Source organism: Melospiza georgiana, chromosome 14 (assembly GCF_028018845.1).
Source record: "Melospiza georgiana isolate bMelGeo1 chromosome 14, bMelGeo1.pri, whole genome shotgun sequence".
NCBI classification, from domain to species: Eukaryota; Metazoa; Chordata; class Aves; order Passeriformes; family Passerellidae; genus Melospiza; species Melospiza georgiana.
The window spans coordinates 8635560-8654598 of NC_080443.1; the positions used below are offsets into that span (position 1 = coordinate 8635560).

Here is a 19039-nt window from a genome sequence, read left to right on the forward strand (position 1 = left end):
TGTGCACAGCTGCTCACACTGGGATCAACCCTGCTTTTGACTCCGGTGCACCTGAGCAGAGGAAGCCCAGTGCCCTGTACCCTAGGAATACAGCAGGAAGGAAGGAAGGAGGTACTGGAGAAGCACCCACTGCAGGCACCACTGCCTCCAGCCCACACTGGATTTTCAGCCAGTGCCCCAAGGCACAGGGACTGATTGCTGCCAGCCGTGCCCGAGCCCTCTCCTCTCATGCAAGGCACACAGCTTGTTTCACTCCCCCAAAAATCAGAAGGCCTCTTTTCTTTTTTGGTAACCATCATCAGAGACCTTTTAGCAACTCTTAGCTAGCAGAACACACACCACACTTCACCCACTGACCCTGTCTGAGGGTGAAACTAAAACAGTTCTACAAGTGTGTGTGTCCCACCCAGGATTTCTGCACTACAGGGCTTCCTCAGAACCTGAGCCTCCCTGCTCTCCCTCTGCACATCCCACTGGAGACACCTCCAGCAAAGCCCTGATCTCTCCGCTCCCGGGACACCTTTCCTTTTCAGCGGAAAGGACACTCTCGGAGGTCACCCTCAGAAGCACAGACACCAGATGGAGTACACAAGCTGCTTCCAACCCCCTCACGCTCAGCCCTCACAGTCCCCTCACAGTCCCTCCCTGGCTGCAACCCCCGTGCCCAGCCCGCTCCGCTCCCGTACCTGTTGCAGCCCTCGCACGGCTCCAGCCGGGGCTCTCCGGCACTCTCCGGTCTCCGCGCCCGGCTCGTAGGAAGGACGCGGGCAGGGTTCTCGCTGCCGGGGGCGGCAGTGCCGCTCCAGAGCCGGGCGAGCCGCCCCGCCGGCCCCGGGCAGGGCTCGGCTCCCCCGCTCCAGCGGCGCTGCCCCGGAGCCGCGCGGCCGCCGGCGGGGCTGCGGGAGCGTCCGCCCGGCCATGCACGGAGCGAGCCCTGTCTCTGCCGGCTCCTCGGGAACGAACTTATTGGGCTTGCAGGCGTACCTGGGGGGCAGACGAGGGGAAATTATGTCGAGTGTGCATTAACTATTCCCTGAGTTAACTGCGTTTGACTTGTTCTTCTGTTGGACCAAACTCCCCATCTCCTGCTGGAGTCATTAATCTGTACATTCTCATCGTTTGCGCAGAAGAGAGTTGGTTTGTTTCTCCCTGTGCACCCCCTTCGCCCCCACACGCCGCCCCTAAAAACCCAACAATTAAAAATGCGGATTCTCCCTTTAATTCCCCTACATTGTGTAATTATATTCACATTAGAAATCAATCAACATTGGTCATTACCATTAGCGATATGCTCATAAAGCAAACACTAGACATGCTAATGAACTGAATGAAACATAATTTCTTGTTGTGTAAACTCATGCTCAACGCTAATCAGCAATAAATTCAATCAGACATTACATACATCAACTGAAAACACATTAAAGCAGGGTACAGAGCAGCGGCTGCTCATTTCGGGGGGCAGCGCGGCCCCGAGCCCGGAGCAGCCCAGCAGTGCCGCAGGGGCCGGGACCGAGCCCGCCGGAGCCCCGAGGGGGCCTGACCGCCCTGCGAGGGACCCCTCGGTGCTGGGGCGTTCGCGACGCCCGCCCGCTGCTCCCCGCCCGTGGCCGGGCTGCCGGACAAGCCGGGCCCTTTTCTGTCTCCGGCTCGGCGCAGCCCGCACAGCGGAGCCCGCAGCCAGACCCCCAGCTTGGCCGGCTCCGCCGCCTAAAATGGCACCTACGTCCAGTTCCTTCGGCCTGGTCACCCCTCGGAGCCCGTTCTCCTCCCAGCACCGGCTCGCAGGGCCCGGGGGGCCCGGGCAGGAAAGCGGCCTTGCCTCGGCCGCCCAGGTGCGGGCGGTTTCCAGGATGAGAACGGGCTCCGAGCAGGTGCAACCAGGTGCTCATTTCACATTTCCCTGCCAAACACGGAGCCAAAGTACCGGGTACACGGAGAGGTGGCGATGGCTGCGAGCCCATGGGGGCGACCGGCTGGCCTGGGGAAGCCCAGCGCCCCGTTTGCCCCGGGGCCTCGGCAAGGCCGGCTTCCCTCGGCCGCCCCCCGCGCCCCCCAGGCTGATCGGGGGCACCTTGGCGGCCTTCCTCTCCCTGTCCGCCGGGGGCGCAGGGACGGCAGGAAGGGGCTGCTTTAAAACACAACGCGTCTGCTGAAGTAAATCACCGGGCAGCAGCCCGGCCGCGCTTCCGAGCACCGCGGCCGGAGCAGCTCCGGGCCGAGCCGGGGCGGGGAGGCAGCGCAGCCCGCCCGCCCTTCCAGGGAGCCGGGGCGGGTCCCGGGCCAGGGCCCCCGCCCAGGACACGGGCAAGGGCTCCCCGGGCCGGCGAGGCGGCCGAGCACCGCGGGGGTTTCGGGGCGGCGGCAGCGGCTTTACCTCCTCAGCCAGGGACGCCGCTACTCCCGCCCCAGCCCGGGGCCTCCGGGCGGCCCGAGGTGCGGGGCTCGCTGAGGGGAGCATCGCTGAGCGGGGGGCTCGCTGCGCGGGCGCGGAGCAGACGAGGCTGTTTCAAGCAGCCACGGCGGCGTTTTATAACAGCCGCAGAGCAGCGATTTGCTGCGATCGGAGTAATGTAATATCCAGCTGCACAATATTAATGAGACGCTCAGAACCAGGGGAAAACTTTCAGCGGAAGGTGGCGGGTTTATTTGTTTCGAGTTAAGGGAGAGGAGGGAAAAAGAAAAAAACAAAAAATAAGCATCAGCATCATCAGCCCCCGCACCTGCGGCGATCGCTGGGATCCCCCGCGGCGGGCCCAGCCGGGAGCTGCTGCCGGGCTCCGGCGCGATGAGGCGGGGAGGTCACAGGGCCGCCTTCCTTTCTCTTGCAACCGAGTAATTTTTGTTCCTTCCTCCCGCCTTTTTGGTTTTCCCCCACTGCCCGCTCCCCGCGGTCACGGGAGGCAAGGGCGGCTCCTCTCGCCCTGACCTGTTCGGGAGAGGAGGGCGCGAAGGGGGCCCGGGGCTGGCAGCCGGGCGGGAGGGAGGCGGCGCGGTGTGGAGGCTTCAGGAGGGAGTGATAAAGAGTCTCGCGTTGAGAGAGGGGAGCTTGCGGCCGGAGAATGCGACGTGTTGGTTGTCTTGAGCAGTTTGTCACTCCAGGTGGACGCAGTCCGGCTGCTTTCCGTCACGATTCCTTCTCCTGGTCTCAGCTGTCCCCTCGCACGGCTCCTGGCCAGCTCCCGGCGAGCTGCTGGCGGGGCTGGGGAGGGCCGGCCCGCGCCTCCCCTGCTCCTGCGGGGCGCGAAGCACGGCCCGGGCCAGGCGGTACCCGGGGCCCTGAAGGCGTTTAGGCCCGTGCGCCGCAGGGTGACCGGGGAGCAGGAGCTGGCAGCAGGCTGGTGAATTCCACTTGCAGTCCGAGGGCCGCGGCCATTCCCGGCTCCGGCCGACCCCATCCCCACCGCCGCCCCTCGCGGAGCGCGTCCCCGCCCGCCCCGCCGGTCTGTTTCCAGGGCAGAACCTGTGAATAAAGCGAGAAGCGTTGCTTATTGTGCTCGTATTAATCCCCCCGTCTTGGAGCTAATTAAATTCCTTCCCGGGAGCCGGGGGTTGGCGCGGCTGCGCTGGCGCCGCAGCCGGGGCAGCCCCGCTCCAGCCGCCGCCGCGCCACGCACACAGCCCGGGGTCTTTTCACCGATTTATTTCACATTAAAGTTTAGATACAATCGAAATCCTCGGTACGCACCTTTTAATAAAAGTAGTAATCTCTTTGAGTACTGCAAAATTATAGCATTTTATGTCTTCAAAAGACGGTAAACAAATAATACCAGCGAATCAATAGTACCAGCCTCGAGTGCACATGGTCAGGTGGTTTTAGGCAGCCGTATAAAATGCGATCTGGTTTAGAGAATATAATACAGATAAATGCTATAAATAAGTGGGTATCAGAGACGGCGTGAAACTCCCTCGTATGGACGGGTCCGCTCGGGCTGCGGCACCGCCCGCAGGGCTCGGGGAGCTGGGTTAGTTAGCTGACCCTAACCCCAACCCGAGCCGACCCCGCCGAGCCTCCTCCCCCGGCCTACCTGCAGTGAGAAACCTTATTTCTGGTTAAGAAAAATAAAAGTCCCATTTAAACTTTATTGAATTAAAGCAAAAATTAATTTTCAATATTCACACATATATTACAGAGTAATAGTAAAAGTTCAATATACTTCCTGGCGTTTAGTTGGGCCACGTTGTACAAGAGCAAAACAAGCATCAAAACATTTAGCAGCCTTAAATTTCACAATCACTCAGAATTACATAGAAATATTGAAATACTCTAGTCAGCCTTGGCTGTGGATAGTTCTTCATGTAGAAATTTTTCCTTTTGCCAGCCAGTACACAGCAAGAATTGCATTTCCCCTTCCATCATGGCATCCATGTATTCAAAAAATACTTTGCTTTTTTCTTTTTTTAAAAGTTAAACTCAGAGAAAGAGTCAAGATTAACATGTTTTAAAAACAAAACTACAAAATATGCTGTAAAGAACAATGAAAATATCTAAAGTCTACTTGTGTGAGGCAGAAGCCATGGGGGAACAATGGCAGATTACACCAATGACACAGAGATGGGAACTAATTTTGTGGGAGGAGAGAGAAGAATATAAATGGGGGTTTGATCAATTATAGTGTCTCCTGCCTGTTGGCTGCAACACAACAAAAATAAGTAGTAATTCTTCAAAGCAGATGTACACAAACCTAAGCAGGATTAAGCTTCTTTAATATTTGAATGTAAAAAGTCTGCTGTCCATGACTCTTCAAACCCAGCTTTGACTTGGGAACTTGTAAGAGATTTCTCCCTTTTCTTGGACGAGAAGTGATTTAAAGTGGGAACACTAGAAATCCAGAGAATGTTGAATACTTCCAGCCTCCCATCAAGTTTCCTCTCTCCAGTTTTAGATAAGCTCTGTCTCCTTTCTCCATCTGAATCAGTACTCCATTGCTAGCAGCTTCTCGGGTCACATCTTGGTCCCCTGCAAAGGCAGAAATCACTGGCCACCCGTTTAGCATCAAACTCACCTAAAGAGCAAGATAAAACAAAGCCCTCTGTCAATTAAAGTCAGACAATGACACCGCTGGGGCTCGCCTAACAGGCAAAATGCTTAGTTAAGGAAAGGCCTCTTCTGACAGCTGAAACTCCAGCCCCATAAAAAAGAAATACCAGTCTAAACCCAGCTAAGGTATGTACTCCAAAGGAAGAAGTCTTTCAGCACTGTTTTAGACTGACAACCACATCAAAACACCCGGTGCATATAAAGCAGGACATTGATCCTATTTTGGAGGATTTCAATAGGGTGCCTGTGTTTTCAGGCTATGAAAAGAGGTCTGCTTGTACTTATTGAAAGATGGCTTTATGCGAAACCTCAGAGGCAGCGAGGAGCAGAGGCACAGCCGCCGGAGTCAGGGCCTTTGAAGTGTATTCAAGGGGTAGTTTTCCTTTGTTAGGCAGCAAAGACAATATGCCACAACACAGTCAATAAGGTCTGCTAAGCTCGCGGTAATGATCCCGGGACTGCACACCCCACATTAATAATGCACTACCTGCCCAAGCTAGAGGTGTTAAGCCACTTGCACCAGAACGGTGCTATAGCTGTCCATACACCTTTGCAAAGTGCATCATTATACAGTCAGATTTCCTGTCCTGATTACACTATCTGGCTTCAGGCCGGTAATTTATTAACCCTACCTAGAGCAGCATATGCATCAAACCCCGTAGAAAAGGCAGGTACATACAGGGAGTTGCACAGACATGCACAGATTCATTATCGTTTCCATGTCATAGGCACCTCCCTGAACCCCAAATCCCTATGAAACCTTCTGCCATAGCAGAGTAGGTGAGAAGCCTGCCAGGGACGGCCGTTCCCAGGGGCTCTGAGCAGGGATGCTCCCGCCAGCGTTCCGCGGCACTGGGCACTCCGAAGGCCCGGACAAGCTGGGAGGCAGCGGCAGGCGGCCGATCACCTCCCATCCCGGGACGGCTCATGCGGAGAGGGGCGAGCGGAGGCCTGGTGGGGCTCCGTGGCCCCTTGGGCACCGTCCCCCGGGGCGGAGAATCGCCGCAGGTCTGCGCTCCCGCGGCGGCTCGGGGGCACGTCCCGCCCCGCCGCCCGCACGGCCCCGTCCCCGCCGACCCGTCCACTCCCGCCCGCGGTGCCCGCGGAGCCCGGCGACGGCGCTCGGGGCTGACCTGGATGGTTTGCCTGTTGTACACTTTCACCACGTGAAAATTGAAACTGTAAATCCCTTTCCTGGGCGCGATGAAAGTGCTCCGCTCCGAGTCGAAGTTGCTGCCGATATTCACTAGTACCTGTAAGGGAAGGGCACCGTCAGCACCAACGCGGGGCCACCGCCGCCCAGCCCCGCTGCGCCCCGGCTCCCAGCGCCCCCCCTCCCGCGGGCAGGGCCCCGCGGGGCGGCGCGTCCCGGCCCGGCCCCGGCAACTTCTCCCGCGGCGGCGCGCCCCGAGCCCCGGAGCGCCCGAGCCCCGCCGCACCTGGTCGAAGTAGATGATCATGGTGCGGTTGCTCATCTCGGAGGGCTCGTGGTTGGTGCTACGGATGGCGGAGAAGGCGACCTTGGCGCTGCCGGAGCGCACGGAGATACCGAGCGCCGTGCCGGTGGGGTCGGAGGTGGGGTTGGAGTCGCACACCACGAGGCACTTGCCCTCCAGCACGATGGGCTCCGTCTCGTTCTGCCCGCACGCCACCCACGCCGCGCCCAGCAGCAGCCCCAGCCCCAGCCCCAGCCTCGAGCCCCGCATGGCGCCGCGCTCCCTTCGCTCCGCGCCGGGCGGCACCGTCCGGGCTCCGCTCCGCTCGCTGCCCTGCCCCGCCGCGCTCAGAGCGGGGCCGAGCGCGCCCCGCCGGGTGGGAAGCGGCCGCGAGGAGGCACCGGAGCGCCGGCACACATAGCGCGGAGCGCCGCGGCGCGGAGCGGAGCGGGGGCCGAGCGCTTCGGAGCGGAGCGGAGCCGCCCGCCGCGCCGAGCGGGGCTGAGGGAGGCGGCGGGAGGCGGCGGCGCTGCCGGGGCTGCCGGCGAGCACAAAGACGGCGCGGGGCGCGGCCCCGCCTCCCCACCGGCCCCGCGCTGGCGTCAGCGCCCCGCGCCCGCCTCCGCCGCGCCCGGCCCAACCGGCGCCCGCCGCGCGCCGCCGCCGCCAATGGCCGCGCAGTCCGCCTGCCGCCGCCCGCCGCCGCCGCTTTTGTGGGGCGGCGCGGGCCCGGGCGCGGGAGCAGGTGCCCGGCAGCCGCCCGCACCGCACCGCGCCGCGCAGGTAGGAGCGCCGGGGCGCGGAGGCGCCGCGCGGGGCTGAGGCGGGGCGGGGCTCCAGAACTCCCGTGGAGCGGCTCGGGCCGGGGCCGTCGGGCGAAGCCGGGCTGAGGGCCCGTGGGGCGGAGCGCGGCCGCGGCTCTCCGCGGTGCGGCTGGGCGAGACGGGCTGGAAGGGAGCGGGCTGCTGCCCGGGCAAAGGGCCGCCGCCGCCTCCCAGCAGCCGGAGCATCACCGGCTGTGACCCCGCGCCCCTCCCGCCGGAGATCGCACCGAGGGACGGGATGCCGCGGGTCCCCCTCTCAGAAGTGTCAGGCTCCGCTGTCTTCGTCAGCCGCCTCGTTCGCATCCCGGGGAGGAACAAACCGCACGGCTTCCCGAGCAAGCAACTCCGGCACCGTCTGTGCCTTTCGTGGCCGGCAGAGCGCCCTGCTGACACGGACAGCCCCGCCGGGCCAGTGCTCTGTGCCCTGCCCCGCCACGGGACCCGCCCGGAGCGCGGCTTCAGCGTCGGCGTTGTTTCCTAAGGTGCAAAGATTGCTTCGTCTCGGTGGCCGTCTGACCTGTGTTCGTTCTGGATGTGCTGTCAAGAAATCATCACCCGGATTGTAAATGAAGAGATTAGAAACAAACGACTGGAACAGAGTTATTTTCTAACTGGCAGATCTGTTTACAAAGTTAAACTTCAGAGATAAAAACTTTTGTGGAGTTTTAGCATCTTCTCTGGGAAACTGAATGTCATCCAAAACTGGGCTCCAGTGCAAATCATTATAAATTTTGGTAAATGCTTTACTTTATTTTATTGTGCTGTTCCAATTGTGTGATTCGTAAGATTTTTTTACTTGGGGTCTCTCTCTCTGAAAACTGCCATAAATAAAACTTTGTCCGTATAGCTGCCCTGCAAAGTTAAATGAGTGTCTGTAAAGTTGTTCAGACGGTCTGTGAAGTCTCAGTGTGCCCGTGGGTTGGTACTGGCTGGCTCGGAGGGGACGGGATGTAGCGGGAGCCAATGGCATCAGGAGCCTCCCAGGGAGGGTCCAAACACCCCGCGCTTTAGATGTTCCGCAGCGAGGCAGGCTGGAAACCAATGTAGTGGCAAGATGATTCTAGGGGAAGAAGAGTGGTCAGAAGGAAGTTGGGGAGATAATAAAATAGAAACAAATATTCTCCTGAGAAGTAGAAAGTGAGTGGGTGGAGCCACAGCCTGTTAGAAGGTGTGTTACGTTTTACTTCAAGACAGGAGCTTAAGATTTACAATGTATTGTTGCTGCTGACAGTCTTAACAGTCTGAAATCAGAATCAGAAACTTTAAAATAAAATTTATATTTCTAAGGGGTACTAATAAGGCTAAACCAAATAAAAACTAGTGAAAATGAGCATTTTGCATTCTTGTCATTTTGGCAAAATGACTCGATGGAAACAGAAGAAGCATGATGCTCTCTTTTTAATTTTTTTGAGCACTTGATTCAAAGAAACATACATGTTCTTTCAACACACATGACTCATAAAAAAATATTCATGTATTTCTCTTGTAAGACACTTGTGCATGACAGAAATCAATTCTCTGGTGCTATAGAGCTCTTCAGGTGCAGCTTGTGGGTTTGAGGGCAGGAGAGTCTGCCAGAGCTGGAATTGTTTGGTGTGGTGACCCCGTGGCAGGAGGCTGGGTGGGCCTCCTACCCCCAGGCTCCTTGAGTACTCCAATGACTCTGTGGATGGAGTTAGCAGAAAGAGCCAGAACAGGGCACCTGGAAAAATGAACAAATATGTCACTTTATCTCACACAGGAGGTGGGCAGGCAGACAAGGGGGTGCCAGGATTCCTGTGCCAGACACCCTCTTTGTCAGTGACATTCATTCCTGCACACCTGACTAGCACTGTAGCACCCAGCTTCTGCAGCTCTGCTGTAATAATGTAACACCTGCCATGCAAATTAGACCCGACTTCATTTTCATTAAATGTCACATGCAGCTGACTAGGCAGTTGTGTTGATTCTCTCTGTGGTGACAACAGTCTCTGACTCGTACTGAGCACAAAGAAGAGGGGCTCAGCAGGAGGGTGTGGGGACTGATACATAAACACAGGGCATAATTTGTGATGTGTAGGAAAGAGCTCCCCATCTAGGAGTGGAAATCTGAAATCCAGATGCTTACAGAGGGCCAGGAATTAAGTTATCCCGTCTAATTACAAACTGCAGTGTTAGTCAATGTCAATGTCATTGAGATCCAAGAGGGCAATGGTCATTGAGATACACTGGAAATGGTGTCAAGGTATTAACAAATGGTAATAGATGTTGTAGATGTTGGTCTGAAATGGATATATTTGTCAAGCAGAGCTCTTTGGTCTTTGGTGTTTGCTTTTAACAAAAAACTGTTGTGGATGTGGTAAAAATATGTGAACTGTCCATTGTGTGGTAACTCACCCTGACCTCAATATTGACAAATTGACTGCAGACTATGAGTTTATAGAACTCCCCTAATGTTTCACCCCAGGTTAAAGAAACAAAAAACCCCAAACAAAACAAAAACACCAAAAAAAACCCAAAACAAACAATTTGGAAATAATCTGGACAGAAAAAAAAAAATTGAATGATCCTACTTAAGTCCCTGAAGCACCACTTCAGGACTGGTTACTATCCTGCTCAGATCATGACAGGGTTGCTTATTTTGTACCAGAAAAAAAACTATGGAGACACTAAAATAACCATTTTTTTTTTTTTACCTCTGAAGAAGCAAGCTTAAAGCTCCTAGATACTGAACTTTTATATGTAGAAACCAAAATATAGTTTAGCCAATAAGCAGCAGCAGCACTACCTGGCCACCATTACAGTGTCAGTGAGCCTTAATCCTATTTTAGGAAAACCATCCTTAAAACTCAGTCTCACTGCACATCTAACTTCAGCTTCACTCATGAAGAAAGTCTCTAAGGGGAACAAGCATAAGCTTCTCTGAAAACATGTATAGAGAAATCTACTGGAAACCTTTTTATTTCCTTCAAGAGAATAATTTAGCAAGAGTTTAGCTTGCTGTGTATAAATTCACCTTTTCACAGACTACTTCCCTTTTGATTTAATCCTTCTTGAATAAGAAATGCAAGGTCTGGTCCATAACTGGATAACTTATATGAAATGCAGTTTGTTCACAATTCTGAAAATGCAGTTTGTTCACTGCTGTATTAGTTTATGAACTATAAGCAGCAAAAAGCAATTCAAGAGTTTATATATGCCCACATAAACTTAAGATACTTGTCTTCTCAAGCATCTGCTGGGATTCTGTACAAAGTCTGAAGATGTGTGAAAATGAGATTTAGAGAGAACCAGCTCTTGCTGATCCATACTGTGCTCTGTCTAGAACAATCTGATTTGCTGTTGTAAGAGAGGTTTGCATGTATTTATGGTGATTTGCCCATGGTGTCACCTTCAGCTTCCACAGCAAGTGAGGCATCTCGGGAGCAGGCTGAGTTCACTGAGAGCGTGCACAGCAGGAGCAGATGCACTGCCAGGGTGCCAGCCAGCAGAATTATCTGTAATGCTCCACGCTGTAGAATAAAAAAGGCCCAGGACTTGCTGTGCCTCTTGCTTGCCTGTGCAGGTTGTACTCAGCAGAGGAAATTCATAAAATGGCACAGACAGGTTTGGGGCCAGGGCAGAGCAGCACCAGGCCAGGGATGGACACCAGAGAGTGCCTGCGCTTTCTGAGGTGTGTGCCTGACAACAGCCAGGTCATCGTTTCTGTATATTCCTGTCTCAAACTTCTGTAATTTTATTTGATCAAATGAAACCAGGTTGTTTCCCAACATTAATCATGCACTTTTTTTTCCTATAGAAAAATAGTTTTGATTTTCACTTTTAGATATCGCTTTTGCTAGAGAATATCAAATAATATAAGCTTAGTGTTTTCCCTGTGCCTTCATGTGTTTTGTAATGTTAAGAAAATTGATAAAATATTGAAATAAAAATGCAGCTCTTGCAGTTCACATTTTTGACAAACCTGAGTCTCAGGAGTGGGAATTTTTGATGGATACAGGTAGTTACTAACAGAAGGTCAAAGGGGAAAGAGTTACACAGTCTTAACCAAGTGGGGATTGCAGCAGTAAATTAATGTCAAATTATCTACCTTGAAGGATCCTTGGGCTACACAGGCCTTATACTGGGCTTGTATATTTTGAAGAACAACACAGCTCACTAAGATAAATTAATAATAAATTTCATCTGCTGAATTTTACTGCCCGCCTGCAATACAGTGTTTGATTTCTGATTTCACATATGTATTACATAGGGCAACTTTGGAAATGGGAAGGAATATTAACTCACTGCTAAGGACATTTGAAAACCCCATCCCTGAGACAAATATTAAACATTCTGGTTTATACAATTGTAAATGTCCATGCCTAGAATAGCACTATCAAGATATATTTTTTTTAAGTAACACTGGATTTCAGTCTTACCTTGAGATGTCTGTTTTACAGCTGCATTTACCCATGGCATGCACAGCAACAGATCTCTGTTGCTGTATTGACTGATGATGTGGGATAATTTATTACTCACGTGGAATATCAGCAGATTTTCTTTCAGGTACAAAAATTTCCAAAGTGAGTGATGATGCCAAGGTCAGGAGCTCAGTTTGTTTTTCTTGTCATGGACTTCTGTCAAAACAAGTGCATTGTTACAAAAGATTAACTCAAACTGGAAATTAGTTGCAATTCAGATAGGTAATTGTATTTTAACAGGGCAAAATCCCAGCCCAAGCTGCCAGAGAAGGCTCAGCTGAAGCCAGCACGGGCTGGAGCAGCGTGTGTGCTCTCTGTAATTGTAAATGGGGCCACCTCGGTCACGCTGCCTCTTCAAACTTAAAAGAATTAAGACCAAAGCTGTCCAAATGTTAACTGAAACTCCTAATAATTAAGGGTTATTAGGGGCTGTTGGCTGGCTTTATTTTCTACTGCTGTGCACTTGTATTTGTGGATTCTATTTATACACAGAATTAAGAACTCTGTTTGAACAGGTAATCCAATCTCCTTTGTGTAATTTAGCCAATGATTTTTTTTTCCCTGGCCCTTAATTTTGGCTGTGTTTCATGATGTGCAATGCAACTGCAATACTAAAAATAATCTCATTCAATATACTTTATCTGAAAGGATAAATTAGACCACCTTACAAATGCTGGGTAATATTCTGATTTTTTTTTGGTTTGTTTTTACTTACGAAGGAAGCCCCAGAGGTGCTAAAGGGGAATTTTTTGTGTGCATCTTTCCCTCTAGTGGCTGCTCTTCTCAGGGAAAAGCAGCAAGAGCAACATTTCTGCACTTCTGTATTGGGGACAAAGGGATGGCAGGATGGAGGGAAGGAGACAGACAAACTTTTAGGTAGCAGGAAATTAAAATTGAATGATGAGCCATAGAAGACAAAGATAAAACAACCATGGATTTGACTACATTTTCATGGAAAATGCAAAGTGTTCTTGAAAAGTTATAATAATTTTGATCAATTGCATGCAAGACCAGCTTCTCAGCCACTTCATAATCTATCACACTGATCCTTTTTGTCAGTCAGTCACATTCCCAGTGCTTGCAGGACTCATGGAGTTGGAAAATACCTCGGTGACAGCCCATAGACCCGCTGTCCCTCATGTACCCATTCCACACCCTTTTCTCCAGTTTGCTAAATACTTTCTTCCTTTTGTCTGTCCTTTTCTTTTTGGCAGCATTAAACCCACAGCCAAGTGTCCATGCTCTCTGTGTCCTTTTGGCTGTTCCTGCTCTGGGTCAGTGCCTATCCCACACCTCAGCACCCCTTCCCAAATTGTGGTTAAAGGAATGGGTTGAAGCCATAAATCCACAACTGTTCAGAGGATGAGGTGGCTGAGACAGCACTGCAGAAACACAGCTGGCCCAAGCAGAAAACAAGGCTGCAGGGGAACAACCACCACGTGGAATATTTCATTAGGACTTATTTATGGTCTGCATGCAGCAGTGAGGGCTCACAGGCAGTGAAGCCCATGCACTGTATTGCATCTCTGCTCACCTTTTTCAAGTGTTGAACCAGTGACTGTGTGGAGGCTAAACACCTCAAATGGAGTAGGCAGAGAAAAAAATCCTAAAGACAGAGAGGGAGAAAAAATCTGCTGTAACTTCATTCATCACTCACATGGATGCCAACCTGGGTTAGTTTTCCAGTCCTTTAGCTGGAGACATCTTTATTCCTCTTTGCTTGCTTTCACCCCTTTGTTTTCTTCCATTTTTGCTAGTTTTATAGCACAGTTGCTCTCTCCAGCCAGACTCATTTATTCTGGCTCAGAATTGAATGGTTTAGGTCTTTGCAAGCTACAGTAGCTGAGAGATTTCCTTAGCCCTTGTCGTTTACTGCTCTGACAGTCTACAGTAACAAAGCCTGTTAGATACCTCCCCTTATTCACTGCACATATTGGGCATATGTGGAATCCTGGCTCAGAACCTATCACAGGGCTACCCCAGGGTGCATCCCAGGGCACTCTTCCATCAGAAATCACATCTGACAGGACTAGCAGATCTAGGAGGTTAACTTGGAACCATAAGCCACAAACAATTAAAATCCTGAAATATTGGTATTTAATTAAGGGCTTCTTCTGAGTAACTTCTTTGCTATTCAACCTGTTAAAAATGTCTATAGCATTTCCCAGAAGAATTTAGACCAACCCATGGTTTAAAAAAATTAATAATAATGGATTACTTACAAGATCTTTGAATTTCTACTGGGACAGTTCTTCCTGCACTTTTTTTCTCTTTAGGTTTGAATGGGAAAATGATTAGTAGTTATGTCCATCTCAGCAAAAAAAGTAAAATAGTAAATTTTATCAAACACTGACTACAGCTACTTTTTATCATAAAATTTTACAAAGTCCCCACCAGTGAGCTCATTAGTGTAAATGATAGAGCCTTATTTCAGGTTTAAAGTCAGCAGTTTTCCTTAGCTACCAAGCAGCCTGTTTTCTTTAGTGACATGGTGATGGAGGACCTTACTCCAGAGAGCAGGGAAAATTTCCTCTCTGTTCTTGCAGGGCAGGCGAGTAGGGCTGCTGAAAGCAAGCAGACTGAGTGGGATTCAGTTCTGTCAGTGTCCTTCTGGAAGCCTTTCTGAAAAGGAGCAGAGCCTTTGTAAGGGAAAGAAGTGCACACTGCACCCCAAGCTTGTTGTGAGGAGCAGATCTCAAGGGACGATGGAAGAGAAAAGCTGTTTCAAAAGAAAATAATAAATTTTCCCTATTCTACCCCCTAAAACCTTTGTGGAATACAAGCACTACATGACATACACATTAGCATCCCAGGATACCATTTGTGTGCCTCACCACACACTGGAACCTCAGCAGAGCTGGGGACACTGCACTGTCCTGCTGGCAACAGACACGGCTGGGACTGGTCTCAATTTCCATGAGCACCTGCAGGGGCAGAGGCAAGAGGAATGGGTTGAACTGTTAAAGACACTGGCAGCTACAGATAAAGATAAAAATATTCAACTGAAAATTATTACTTAAGTGGCAAAGAGGGAAGGAGGGGGGAGGGCAAAAAACCTTGGATACCAAACAATTTCTCCTGATTTTCATCTGAAAATCCCCTAACCTGGTAATTGTGGGTTAAACGTGTTAGCCAGCACATGGACACTGTGCCATGCTGCTTACTGAACTCTGCTTTTCACGGACAGTGATTTCTGCACTCATCACAGGGCATCACAATAACTCTAATGAGCACGGTCAGGGGCTGGGGCTGGATTGTTCAGATGGGTTTGTGCAGGAACCGGGGGCTGTCACTGTGTCCAGTGCTCATCCGCTACTTGCTGAAACCATAACACAGCACATTTCCATCCTCTGAGCACCCGGGGTATTTTAGAGCGCTGTCTGTGGTTCTGAAGGAGAGCCCAACCCCGCAGCCACCGCGGCGCGGTGCGGAGGGGCTGCGGGAGCCCAGCCCCTGGGGGAGCCCAGCCCGTGCGGGAGCCCAGCCCGTGCAGGAGCTCACTCAGCCCGTGCGGGAGCTCAGCCCGTGCGGGGAGCACAGCGGGGAGCTCAGCCCGTGCGGGAGCTCAGCCCGTGTGGGAGCACGGCCTGTGCAGGAGCTCAGCCCGTGCAGGAGCTCAGCCCGTGCGGGAGCTCAGCCCGTGCGGGAGCTCAGCCCGTGCGGGGAGCACAGCGTGTGAGGGGAGCTCAGCCCGTGCGGGAGCCCAGCCCGTACGGGGAGCACAGCGGGGAGCTCAGCCCGTGCGGGAGCTCAGCCCGTGTGGGAGCTCAGCCCGTGTGGGAGCTCAGCCCGTGCGGGAGCTCAGCCCATGTAAGCCCCGCTGGAGCTCAGCCCGGGCGGGCCCCGCAGCTGCGGGCTCCGGGCGCTGCCGCCGGGTCACGGCGCCTCTGCTGCCACCGAGGCACAGAGGCTCCAGGGGGAATCCAGAGCTGCAGCCTAGAGAGCCTTTCAGCCCGGAGAGCCTTTCAGTGCAACCAACAAAATAACAAACTGGGGGATGTGGGCGCACGGATTTTCAAAGTTTGAGTAAGTAAAGGCTGGAGGAGCGTAACTTTGTTCCATTTCTGAAGGAAACACGCTATTCCTAGAGGCAAGAGCAATCTAGTTTAAAAAAGAAAATAGAAAATCCTGGAAGCAAACCACCTTGACTTGGTGAGGAGAGAATATATCTCACAGAAAACAAAATGTCTTCCATTGACTAATCGGAGCAACATTGTTTAAATATTAAGCTGTGAAAAAAAAGTCACTATTAATTTCCCCGGGGTTAAGCAGTGAATTCTTGTCTCTCAATTCTAGATTTCTAATTTTGCAGGCAGCTGGGCTTGTGGTACCCCCCCAAAAGCATCCTTTGGTGTGCTGATTCCCTGTAAAGTTCGATCCAAAGCCTATCAGGCTGACAATCCATTTTTTTCTTTCATCTTCTCTCAACCTTGAACTTACCTCACCATCCATGGACTTGAGTGTTTTGTGTCATTTCCAGAACTGCAATTGTGCTACAAGATTAGGGCAGAAAAAGAATAAAGAGAATTTTTTCAGATGAGGAGGACTTCTATATTGCAGGTTTTTTCAGGTTCACAGAGCACAGGGAAGTGCCTGTAGGTTGCAGTAAGCTCCAGGCCTGGTACAAGGCTCAGAGGAATGGAGAAGAGATTTTTTTATTTGCTGACCATTGCAACCACCCCCTCCATGACTGGTGTGAAGGGTGGCTGGGAAATATAGGGAGAACTCCTTTTCCTCAAGGGCTAAATCTACTTGTTTTGGAAACTGCTTATATAGATGAACTTTTGAGGAGATACAGATTGCACTTCATGTAATTGTCACCGCTAGTTGGGCCAAATTCTTATTTACACTGGAGTAATTTTTGCATATATATTAAATACAGCAGTGGTGGAAAGAATAGTTAATGAATATGGGTACCTAGTTCTCCATCAACACTGCCTCCACAGGTACATTTCATCCCCTGAAACAAAAAATCCAAGTGAAGCCTGTCACAAATATCATGTCTTACATATTCCTTCCTCTAACAATACCCACCAGCAGATTGTCCATCAGTGCTGCAGGCAGCTTGTGACAAACTGCTGCTTCAGTAATTACTGAAGGTCTGTACCACATTTGTGATGCTGCTCACCAGAGGGGTTCAAACCTAGAAAGACAGACATCATCATTTTTCTTTTGAAGCTGAGACCAGGTCTGAGTCAGTGGGCTGGCCACTGACTGGCTCAGCAGATCAGCAGTGGCACCAAACATATTGTATTTATTGAATCTGTGAGGGAAACAATGAGAGGTAGGATGGGAACAGCAGTGATACAAAGGGATAAGGAATCCAGTCAGGTATTGGCCAGCCACCAGCATGAGCATATTTAGAACAAAGATCATTTGAGGGTCATAATCAGGACATAAAGGGAATCTGCTTTGTTTGCACATCATCATCACCATTGTTCAGCATATTTTTAAGGTACAAAAATGCACATGTATTTTCCAAGGTTTTAATAAGAAGTACATTTTTCTTTCTGCATGTAACTTCTTTATTATTTTTGCATCTCAATTAAACTGGGAGTTCTTCATTTAGGTTATGTAAAATATCTACCTACAGAGAAACCTAGCTGCACTGAATGACTCTGCACCATCCCATTTTCTTCCAGGGTCAGCAAAATTCTTGAAGGCTGAAGTGTAAAAATTGTGTTGCACTGCATTTGCGCATTGCCTCCCCTCCATCCACAGGAGCTCACCTCACTTGCCTCAGTCCTTTTGCATCCTAGTGCTTATTTACAAATTGGCAGTAAAGTGCTGTAGCCTCTTTGACAGTCTGCAATTAATTGCACACAATCTGTTTAGGTTTCAAGATGCACTGTTCATAAATGATGATATATTCCAAAAGGCAGTCCAATTGGCTGCTTTGCATATTGCATATATTTTTCATATTTCTGAGACAGGACATATGCAAAATCATTTTACTGTGGCACAAACACAGGCAAGATTATTTGGAAGAAAGGCCAGAGGTTCTGTATCTAATTCTTTTACTCACCTGCTGCAGACTGTGGGTAAGTCATCTAATATTTCTCTGCCTTTCTTCTGCATCTGCAGAAGGTTGTTTATTCTTCTAAGAGCTGGAATTCAGTGAATGAAACTGTAATTTATTATTATTAATATATTCCAATAAAATGGCATTGCAGTGCTTTGAAGTCAGTATTAAAGAGTATTAAAGAAAGAATTGGAAGAAAAGGTAGTTAAGTCCATCTGATATGCTTGCATGGAAATGCTATTTGTGGGATAACCTCCTCAGAACATGAAACTGATAAAGGCATATGTGCTACATGGATCCCAGAGCCTTGACAAGCTTATCTTTTTCCTCATCTTGAGTAAAGAGTGCCATGAGTCATGTGTCCCAAACCAAAAAGCAACTTTTACAGCATAAAGCATTTAAATGTGCCAGTAAATACCTCATATTGACATCATATCTCTCACCATGCTTGCAATGAGCTCCTATTCACTTTAATTTTTCTCTCTTTTCTCCAACCCTGCCTTCCTGTTGTGAGTTATGGGCACCTCTCAGAAAAGCGACACCCTTTAATGATACATGTAATACTATAATTGAATCAAAGTACTTTGTTTCCCCAAAAAGCTATTCTTTATTTGCTGGCAGGCTGCTTGTTTATCCTACATAATGCTTCCTAACATTGTCAGTCACATCAGGAAAGCCATCTTAGTCATAAAATAGCTATTGTAGAGGAAGCATTACTGGTTCTGTACAGGGCTTTTTAGCAGTAATTATGTACAGCTTTTAGTAATTTTGAAAGTCACCCAAGCATCATTGATACAAACCATTTGCAATGACATGCAATGATGCCTGTATAGTATTTTTACAAGCAAAATCAAATAAGACATTTTGGTGGTAGCATGTAAATTAGCCTTGAGGCTTGCAATGCAATGCTCATCAAGTGTGTAACATTTAATTACAAGACCACTGAGCATGAGTGAGGTCCCCTGAGCCTTTCATCCCCACAACAGAAAGATTCTCCCACTGAACTGATCATTTCAATCCTCTCATCAGATGTGGAGTGAATTCACTGCTCTCTCAGCAGGCCAAACTGGCATTTAAGGGTCTGCTGTGTTTCAGGACCCTGTTGGGTAAAGTACTTCATGGAGCCACTGCTGCTTGAGATCCCTTGTGGAATCCCATCTGCCAGGAACTAACTGCAGTTGATAAAAGTAGCATGTCAGGAGGAATAGAGTTCACAAAAATTTGATTTTAAAAATTGATTGAAATTAATTAAGTTCAATTGATGACAAGAATCAAAT

The 19039-nt window shown here is 50.2% G+C and overlaps 1 protein-coding gene across 1 annotated transcript; it reads right to left on the reverse strand.

Moving 5' to 3' along the window:
- Positions 1-3674: 3674 nt before the first annotated feature.
- CBLN1 (cerebellin 1 precursor) lies at positions 3675-6763 on the reverse strand. The gene is made up of 3 exons (XM_058034118.1): positions 6478-6763; positions 6172-6291; positions 3675-5003 (listed from the first exon to the last, which is right to left on the reverse strand). Exons 1-3 carry the CDS (start codon positions 6742-6744, stop codon positions 4806-4808), a joined length of 585 nt encoding a protein of 194 aa, XP_057890101.1. The 5' UTR covers positions 6745-6763; the 3' UTR covers positions 3675-4805.
- Between the last annotated feature and the right edge of the window lie 12276 nt (positions 6764-19039).

Excerpts from the sequence above, each read along its gene's own strand:
- CBLN1 (XM_058034118.1), bottom strand. The coding sequence starts at position 6,744 with ATGCGGGGCTCGAGGCTGGGGCTGGGGCTGGGGCTGCTGCTGGGCGCG. Across the intron at positions 6,292-6,477 it reads TGATCATCTACTTCGACCAG|GTACTAGTGAATATCGGCAG; the intron begins GTGCGGCGGGGC and ends CTTCCCTTACAG. Across the intron at positions 5,004-6,171 it reads ACAACAGGCAAACCATCCAG|GTGAGTTTGATGCTAAACGG; the intron begins GTCAGCCCCGAG and ends CTTGCTCTTTAG.